The sequence below is a fragment of the Lathyrus oleraceus genome, chromosome 3 (genome assembly GCF_024323335.1).
Source record: "Lathyrus oleraceus cultivar Zhongwan6 chromosome 3, CAAS_Psat_ZW6_1.0, whole genome shotgun sequence".
Taxonomy (NCBI): Eukaryota; Viridiplantae; Streptophyta; class Magnoliopsida; order Fabales; family Fabaceae; genus Lathyrus; species Lathyrus oleraceus.
The window spans coordinates 10,972,022-10,981,673 of NC_066581.1; the positions used below are offsets into that span (position 1 = coordinate 10,972,022).

The window sequence follows — 9,652 nt, forward strand, 5'->3', positions numbered from 1 at the left end:
ATCATATTTATTTAAGTATTACTATATGTGTCCATGAATATTCATTGTCATCTCTAATTCTAAGTCTTCCACTAAACATTTGAACATGGTCACAAAGGGTGCTACATTGTAATTCGAGAAGTTTGCTTCTGCCTCCTTCTCGAGGTGGATGAGATGAGTGGTGGATAATTATACACTCGGACGTTGTGCAAATATGAATCTAAACCAAATATAAATTTTTCATTCATTTTTAGATCTAATTTTGAAAGATTTAAAGAGAAAACCTTCAAAATTCAAGATTAAAGGAATGCGTGTTTTTGAGGAGATATTCTCTAAGTTGGAAAATACATTACAAACATTTTGGATTGTAAGATTTATTGGAGGGAGAATTTAAGCTTTTTCTCTTAAAAAAAGTTCCGGATAGTAGAAAAAGGAAAAGAGATAAAAATTAGGATTTTTTTTATAATTCTTATAATCAATTTTTTACATTTTAAATCAAGCTTGATAAACAAATATTGATTTTTTTTCCTTCTTTTTGTTTTAGTGTTATTTGTATTATTAAAAAAAAAGAAATTATTGTATAGAAACGCACATATATCTAATATTAGAAATAATAAATAATTACTATTTTAAATTTTTTTAAACTTTTTTACTTTTAATTGAAATCATGAAAATGAAGGAGAAAAAAATTATTTTAATTTTTTAACTAATAAATTTTTTTACTTAATTATTTGTAAAAAGTACGTATGTCAGTTTATATTAAAAAAATTCGTTAAAGAATTGTTATTGTTTGAAGCGGTTTAATTGTTGCAAGTGTTTTCTAGTATAATATTGTAAATACTATCTAGCCATTACTTTCAAAGTTAAGAAATTCAACTATATTTAATTGAAAAGGCTCAGACCTTCCATTCCCGCATGATGTGAGTTTTTGTCTAAAAAATATTATCTTAGTTATGGAGGTAAAGAGGTAGCAAAAATGAATTTTGAAACAACAATCAAATTAAATATTTCATATTTATCTTTTATGTTTAAATCTAATTATTTAATTATAAAACAATTATGCAAAGATGAGAATTTGAACTTCCCTCACGGTACTCTTAATTATATAAAAATAAGTACATTACACTTATCTCCTCTATGTGATTTTAACATATTTAGAAAATGTGATATAATATTGTCTAAAAAGAATTACACATTTTAATAGCTATGAAAACGAAAACTTATCTGAAGTAGAATATACCGAGTCTTCACGTTACTTGTCTGTCTCTTTTGTTTGGTCCCGACAGAGAAATTTGCGGTTTACATTGTCACTACTTCCATGCACTACTTTATCATATACTACAATTTTCATTGCATATGCTCTTACATCATTATGTATAAAACCAGCTTTATAAAAACACAAAACGTGATACATTCAATTCAACCTCAAAATACATTTTCCAACCATGATTTTGCAAACAAACATTAATGATGTTCCTCATTTTGTGCTATTTCCCTTAATAGCTCAAGGACACATTATCCCTATGATAGACATAGCTAAACTCTTAGCACAACGTGGTGTTATTGTGACAATATTTACTACACCAAAAAATGCATCGCGTTTTAGTTCTGTTCTTTCTCGTGCTGTTTCTTCTGGCCTCCGGATAAACCTAGTCACGCTCAATTTTCCGTCGAAGGAAGCTGGATTACCCGAAGGGTGTGAGAATTTTGACATGGTGGGGTCAAAAGACATGAGATTGAATCTCTTCCATGCAATTACCATGCTTCAGAAACCAGCTCAAGAGTTGTTTGATGCATTGACGCCGGAACCAAGTTGTGTTATTTCTGATTTTTGTATTCCTTGGACTTTACAAATAGCTGAAAAGCATCAAATTCCTAGGATTTCATTTCATGGTTTTTCTTGCTTCTGTCTCCAATGCATGCTCAAGGTAAATGCATCGAAGATTCTTGAAAGTATCGATTCAGAATCTGAGTATTTCACTGTGCCTGGTATTCCTGACCAAATTCATGTCACCAAAGTGCAAGTACCAGGAGGAACAATACCAGATGAGTTTAAGGAGTTTAAAGAGAAGATGAATGAGGCTGAAGTAAGGTCATATGGTGAAATCATAAACACTTTTGAGGAGTTGGAGGAAGCATATGTTAAGGATTACAAGAAAGAAAGAAATGATAAAGTGTGGTGTGTTGGACCTGTTTCCCTTTGCAACAAAGATGGGTTGGACAAAGCACAAAGAGGTAACATGGCTTCAATAAGTCAACATCATTGCTTAAATTGGCTAGATTTGCACCAACCAAAGTCTGTGATCTATGCTTGTCTTGGAAGTTTATGCAACTTAGTTCCTTCACAGCTTATGGAATTGGCTTTAGCCTTGGAAGCAACACAAAGGCCATTTATTTGGGTTATTAGAGAAGGAAATAAAAGTGAAGAGTTGGAAAACTGGATTAGTGAAGAAAGGTTTGAGGAAAGGAACAAAGAGAGAGGCCTTATAATTAGAGGTTGGGCTCCACAAGTGGTGATATTATCACATCCTTCAATTGGAGGATTCTTAACACATTGTGGTTGGAATTCAACACTTGAAGGGATAAGTGCTGGTGTGCCAATGGTAACTTGGCCTTTATTTGCTGACCAATTTCTGAATGAGAAGCTTGTTACTCAAGTGTTGAGGATTGGAGTGAGCCTTGGGGTAGAGATCCCAATGAGGTGGGGAGTAGAAGAGAAGTTAGTTGTGTTGGTGAAGAAGGAAGGTATCAAGGAGGCAATATGTATGGTGATGGATGAGGGAGATGAAAGTAAAGAGATAAGAGAAAGGGCTAGTAAATTAAGCGACATGGCAAATAGAGCTGTTGAAAAAGGTGGATCCTCTTATCTAAATATGGACTTGCTTATCAAAGATATCATGCAACAAAAATCAAAGTGCAGAGTTGAAACATGAAGAAATGCAATTTATAACATTGTTAATTTTGCTGTCATTATTTTACTTTTTCTATTATTGCATATTTCACAGTGAAATGATGAAGTTAAGTTACATGCATGAAGAGGGTACTAAATGTTTTCATTTCTTGATAACAACAATCAATTATGAAGTAATGAGCACAAAGAGTATTCAATTACACCCTCTTTAGTTCATGAAGCTTCAATAATAAGCTTTATTAGACCCCAAAGTTCCTACTTTTTAACAAGAGTATCAATCATTGTAATATTCAGATTCAAGTAAATAATGCTCAAGACTTTAGAATTTATAGAAGAACTACATAGGCACTATAGTAATCAATGTATACCAGCATAATAACTTATTTAATAAATTTCAATCGTCCTCTTAATCTAGGTAGAGAAACAAAAAAAAAAAGAGTATGCAAGCTAATCCAACACCACTGTCTTAAACATGGTCTTCAATATCAATTTCACTAGGCATGTTTCTAGTTTCACTCCTGTACGAAAAGTCGTCATCAAGATTCTCCATAGTTCTCCCGTAAATAAATGACTTTGTACCCATTGTTGTAAAGGGCATTAAGCCAAATGCTCTGGCAGTTTTTATCTCCCTGGCAACCTTCCTTTGAGCCTTTGCACTGATGCCAGTCTAGTATAAACAAAAGGATAAGAGATAAGCAGTTTTGTAACAATGAATAAGAGATAAGCAGTTTTGTAAGAATAAACAAAAGGAGAACAAGGAAAATGGCTGCAGTAGCAGTACTAAATCTAAAATATCCACTCTTTATTTTTCCTTCTTAATAGTTCATCATTCCTAACCAATCTACTACTACCCTACAGTAGATTAGAACTTACCTTGCTTCTCTTGATAAGAATTCCAGCTTCTGTTATGAAGTTTGCCAAGAATCTTACATTCTGCATAAAACCAATTATACTGGTAAGAGTCATTCCAGAAATAGCATTGATAGCAACATTTTTTCATTATCGAGGTAATTATGCAAATCTTAGCCTCGCTACCAAGAGCTAAAACAATTAAACAGATGTGTCGCAAATGTTTTCCTCACTTTCATCTGCCTTCACACAAATAAAAGTTGAATCACCATAAATCAATGAGAACTTTAGCACAATAACATCATAATAAATTTATGTGAGTTGCATATGAGATGAATTTTCATACAATTTTAAAGGGATGCCAAACTGGATCTAAGGTGTAAAGAAGCAAGGCATAAGATTTAGGGGAAAACTGAAAGGACGACTCTTACCCTGAAATCATTGGTGTTTTCGTTTTATTGTATCATAATACTTGCATGCAGAAACAGCAAATTTATGTACATGACAATTTTCAATTTAACATGACAAACAGAAATAGAAAGTAATTACTAGTTAATTACACATGATATAAAAATATCCTATAACAGAACTACTTTGACAGAAGTGCTAACCCTGAAATCTGCTTGACTAAGAACTTCTTTAGTGGATACTACGAATTCGCTCCTTATGGCGGGTTTTCGTGCAGCAGGTTTTGTAAGATCAAGATCCTGTATGAAGATATTGCACAGATCAGAAAATTAATTCGATAGAGCTGGTACAAAAGAAACATCAGATAAATTTCCATAAATACAAATAACCATAGCAATTATTGATTAAAGCACACACAAGAAACTAATGATGATCTAAAATTAACTTAGCAACATTATCGGTCCATATACCGAATCTTAATAGTACAACAGATGGATATGTCGTTTCTGTAATTTAAATGTGTCAATGGAATAGATAAAAATATCAATATTATCACAATAATTTGAATATTAAAAAAAATAGAGAAAACACCATTAATGCTGTCCAGTCACCTAAAATTATACACTACATCTATGCCACTGCAACACAGAAGTTTTCTTTTGAGCAACAAACAGGAGAACTGGGTTTTGGCTCAAACGGATTTGCCTTTATCTAGCGGCTGAGAGAAGTGTCATTTGACAACTTGGCTAGATAGCTACTGGCCAGGCTACGTGTTTAACCAATAAGTGAAATACTTTTGCTCTCTCAGTCACACAACTAATTTGATTACCCTGCTCTCTCCTCCCACTTATAAATCTTGTTTTCAACACAAGAGAACAAGAAACTTGCCTGAGAAAAGGCTTTCTTGAAAGCAACATCAAATTCGTGTGCAATGTGAACTAGCTTATGATAATGAATATTGATCACTGTATAATTAAAAAAAAACTTTCGGTTTTGCATTATTTTCTGCAGTTCCCATAACAAGCTTCATTTTATAAGTTTCTCATTATCTGTGATATAACAAGCTATGTTGTCATGGTACGTTCAGCAGTTCCCATTATTTTCGCTATACTTCAAGAAATATTTCCTACCAAACATCTGTTAGGATTGACCACATCTAAAGATCAATTCAGACATAAACTATAAGCTTCCCTCATGTCAAACGAAATTTAAAAAAAAAAGAATGAGATCACATATATACAGAATATGTAATAGTAAATACAAACAGAGTGATAACTGACAAAGTTAGGGTTTGCTACTCAGCATACCTTTGTACTATATGTTGATCCCTCGTGAAAAGTGGTATCATATCGATAAGAATAATCATCTTTATCGATTTCTTCAGGATCAAATTCAAAGTATCTGGCAGCATTATTCAGTTTCCCATCCATTCCATCAGATAATGTATCAAAAGTTTGGTCCAGATCATCCAACAGCTGGGAACTTCCACCAGATCTATCTCGACCCCTTGCTCGATTCAGCCTATCTAAAATGGCATCTGTTTTGGAATTTCCCCCAGGACTAAATATTCGCTGCTCAAATTCCTCGGGAGACTCTGACTTGTTAACCTGCTGATTAGCAGCTCCATTTCCTGCCCAATAAGGTGACCATAAGGATTATAGAAGTGAATCATCATCAGAGAGAAAAATAAAGATAACAAATTCAAAACATCCTAACCACAGACAGACTATGCCTTTATAACAGAAAACAAGAAAATTAAATTCTCGTCTAACTATATGAAAACTGAAATCCCTCGAGGTTTGCTTTATTACACTCAGTTTCCTTCTTATTCCTGAAACTATGCTGACCCTCCCTGTTTTGAATATTTACACTAAATAGACTAGAAACATGACCGTAAAACACAGTAATAAAAACTTAGGAGGTAATTCCTTTGATCCTCACAACAATATTTAGTGTTTTGAATTTTTATCTCTTGTCCAATATTAACCACTGATACTACTGCAATTGAGGTTGTTCTAGTAATAGGTAGGATTCTCTAGTTAACCTACCATGATCTTTTTGTTTATCATATTTTGTTCTATTTTTGTTTTTTCACTGGTTTAGTGAAATAATTACTAATTAAATACTATCATCTATTTTGCAGCAATAGTTGCTGTTAAGGTATTTTGGTTTGTGTGTGTAGTAAAAGACATCAAGTAAGTGGTGGATCCCTTATTCCAGAATCACAATTTATAACTCTCACAATGGATAAATTTCTAAATCACATGGAAAGGGAGAAGCCAATAAGATTCACTGGTCAACAGCTAAGAATTGCAACAGACAACTATTCCAATTTCCAATTTGCTGGGATCAGGTGGACTTGGAACAATACAAAGGAATTTTCAGTAACGGAACAATCGTAGCTGTGAAGGTTCTACGTGGTAGTTCTACCAAGAAAATTGACGAACAATTTATGGCAGAAGTTGGAACAATTGGTAGAATTCATCACTTCAGTCTCGTTAGGCTATACAGATTTTGCTTCGAAAGAAACTTGATAGTGCTTGATTATGAATACATGGCGAATGGATCACTTGATAGATATTTGTTTCACGAAAAAAGGCTTAGGAATATGAAAAACTTCATGAGATTGCAATTGGTACAGCAAGAAGCATTGCTTACTTGCATGAAGGGTGTAAACAAAGAATAATCCACTATGATATAAAACCGGGAAATATTCTCTTAGACATGAATTTCAACCCGAAAGTTGCTGATTTCAGTTTGGCCAAACATTGCAACAGGGAAAATATTCACATAACGATGATAGGTGGAAAAGGGACGCCCGGTTACGCTGCACCTGAGCTCTGGATGCCAGTTCCTATAACTCACAAATGCGATGCTTATAGTTTTGGTATGCTATTATTTGAAATTGTAGAAAGAAGAAGAAACCTTGACATTAAAAATAGTGAGAGCCAAGAATGGTTTCCAATTTGGGTTTGGAAAAAATTTGATGTTGGACTATTATGAGAAGTAATGACGACAGTTTGTGGAATAGAAGAGAAAAATAGAGAGATTGCTGAGAGGATGGTTTAAGGTAGCTTTATGGTGTGTTCAATATAGGCCAGAGTTAAGGCCTATAATGAGTGTTGTGGTGAACATGTTGGAAGGTTCATTAGAAATTCCAAAGACTTTGAACCCTTTTCAACACTTGTTTTATGGAACTAATTTTGCTACTCAATCAGTGCAATTGTCAAATATTTATACAACTACTGTTACTTCTTCTGCCTCTTCTGTTATGGTAAGTGATTCAAGCATTGTGTGTGCTACTCCTATTATGAGGAAGTATGAGATTGAATTGGCATCTAGCATAGTGTGATGAAATGCATATGCTACTTTATGGGAAGGATTTCATGTTGTAATTAAGTAGTACCACATCTTTCTTTATAAATCTCATATATTGAACATTCAAACTTTTCAATCTTTTTCTCAATGTCAATTTACATATATTCTCGAAGTTATCAAAGACTATAGACACATAGGTTGAAACGAATTTTTCCATTGGAAAAACACCAAACTATTTCTTTATTAGTCCTTTTCATCTCTTCATTTTATAGTCATTTAATCCCTTCTCCGTATGAACAAAGTTTTCACAATGTTACATTTTATGCTTGCCGTGTTAAAAAAAAATCCTATAAAATTGCAAAAACACCACCACCCAGGAATAAACAAAAGAAAGTACTTGATCCACAAATGTTGGGCCAATGATGCTGTTGGGTTTGATATTCCACCAGCTCACCTATTCCCCTCCCATAGCCAGATGCTTAGATATCCGAAGCACCTCAAAAAAAAATATTGGGCCACTGGTGTCCAGTTTATATCACTAAAAAAGCTGGTCCCCAAACCACTACAGAAATGAGGGTTGGTCAGTTAGCAGCCAACAAAAACCCTTCGAAACCATAACATACAACAACGGAGAAAATCTTTATACACTGACTCGATCTCGGCCACACGGATCAAACAACTTCATAGTGTCCAATCATTGTTTTCAATATGGAGACATATACTACATAAGTTTGCGAACCTAAAATTCTAGTTTCTATGTTATTTTCCACACTGAAAATGCAATTTCCCAAACACATGCTACACTAGATTCATAAATTCAACAAGTAAAACATGTAACAAAAAATGAAAATCAATTATTGAAATCAAGGTTTTAGCAATAACATTTGTACCTGGAAATGTCCAGGTAGAAAGGTTTCTGAGCAAAGGAGTGTGATGAACCCTATGTTGCAAATTTCCTTTGAATGACCTAATTGCTATTGAAACAATCTTCATCTTTTGGTTTTCCTGATTCAAACAAAAAAATTGAATCTGTTAAGATATAAGCGCAACAATTAACACATAAATTGCAAAAATAAGAGGAATAAACAGTTGTGACTTACCAATAGAGAGAGTGAGAAAAAGACCAAACGGCGGAGACGAGACTGCCGGGGCTTCTTCTGACCGAAGGGGCGCGGCGGCGGAGGGCGGCGAGAGAGAGAGAGTGAGAGTCTGTTAGGATACAATACAACGATGCCGATAGTCTCGACTCAAATTTTTTTTTTAAATGACGAAAACGTCGCCGTTTTGTCTTCATTGGTTCTAAAAGGAATATATGTTCCATTACGATTTAAAGATTTTCTTTTATTTGATTAAAGTTTTTTTATTTAATTAAAAGAATTTGGATTTTTTTTCTTTTATTTAAAAGAGTTTAGAGGTACTAAGATAGATTATAGGTAAAAATAAAATAGATCTAAGTTGCGAAGAAAATATAAAAATAAAATTTTGAATTTTCATTATACTTATCAGCATAAAAATTACACTTTAAATTATTAAAATAATATTGATTTTTCATTAATTTATATAATTAAATGTTGGTTGAATGGTATCTTGATGAGTCTATATTTATATTATCAGGTATGCTATTCAAATCATTCACATTCACATATCATTTTTCACTCTCTTACTAACTTGAGCATTAGAGCGATAACGTTATAGGTCATCCCTTTTTCCACCGCATCAAAAGTTTAGGACCACTGCAGCAAGCTCTGCTTCCTTGTTTACCGATCAATTTAGGTTCTCCTACGAAATATTGATGTCGTATGTGAGAATCAAAATTTGATTCTCCTGCATTTTCACGATTTAGATCTCCTCCATCAGAAGTTCAGATCTTCTCCATTAAACGTCCGGATCTCCTCCATTAGAAGTTACAATCTCCTCCGTTAGACATTTAGGTTTCCTGTATTATATGTTCTGATCTCCTCTATTAGACATTCAGATATCTTCCATTAGAAGTTCATATTTCTATTTCCTAGTCACTTTTCTCGAACTTCAATTTCCTTTCTGTTAGATCCTTTCTGAGATCCATCAACTAAGCTAGTATACAAATCCACTTTCTCTGTTGTTCAACATTAGGCAGTTGTCGTCCTTGGTGAAGCTACCAAAGATTGAGTTCCTCTTCCTCAAATAGTGGGCGATCCATTCTTGGAA

At 33.6% G+C, this 9,652-nt stretch overlaps 2 protein-coding genes across 2 annotated transcripts; one reads left to right on the forward strand and one right to left on the reverse strand.

The window, feature by feature from the left end:
- Positions 1-1,246: 1,246 nt before the first annotated feature.
- LOC127132112 (UDP-glycosyltransferase 73C12) lies at positions 1,247-3,011 on the forward strand. The gene has a single exon (XM_051060981.1). It carries the CDS (start codon positions 1,425-1,427, stop codon positions 2,910-2,912), a length of 1,488 nt encoding a protein of 495 aa, XP_050916938.1. The 5' UTR covers positions 1,247-1,424; the 3' UTR covers positions 2,913-3,011.
- Positions 3,012-3,097: 86 nt separating this feature from the next.
- LOC127132113 (uncharacterized) lies at positions 3,098-8,768 on the reverse strand. The gene is made up of 6 exons (XM_051060982.1): positions 8,566-8,768; positions 8,356-8,470; positions 5,455-5,777; positions 4,351-4,446; positions 3,764-3,823; positions 3,098-3,557 (listed from the first exon to the last, which is right to left on the reverse strand). Exons 2-6 carry the CDS (start codon positions 8,456-8,458, stop codon positions 3,357-3,359), a joined length of 783 nt encoding a protein of 260 aa, XP_050916939.1. The 5' UTR covers positions 8,459-8,470; positions 8,566-8,768; the 3' UTR covers positions 3,098-3,356.
- Positions 8,769-9,652: the final 884 nt, after the last annotated feature.

Excerpts from the sequence above, each read along its gene's own strand:
- LOC127132112 (XM_051060981.1), top strand. The coding sequence starts at position 1,425 with ATGATTTTGCAAACAAACATTAATGATGTTCCTCATTTTGTGCTATTT.
- LOC127132113 (XM_051060982.1), bottom strand. The coding sequence starts at position 8,458 with ATGAAGATTGTTTCAATAGCAATTAGGTCATTCAAAGGAAATTTGCAA. Across the intron at positions 5,778-8,355 it reads TTCTACCTGGACATTTCCAG|GAAATGGAGCTGCTAATCAG; the intron begins GTACAAATGTTA and ends CTTATTGGGCAG. Across the intron at positions 4,447-5,454 it reads GATCAACATATAGTACAAAG|GATCTTGATCTTACAAAACC; the intron begins GTATGCTGAGTA and ends ATCTTCATACAG.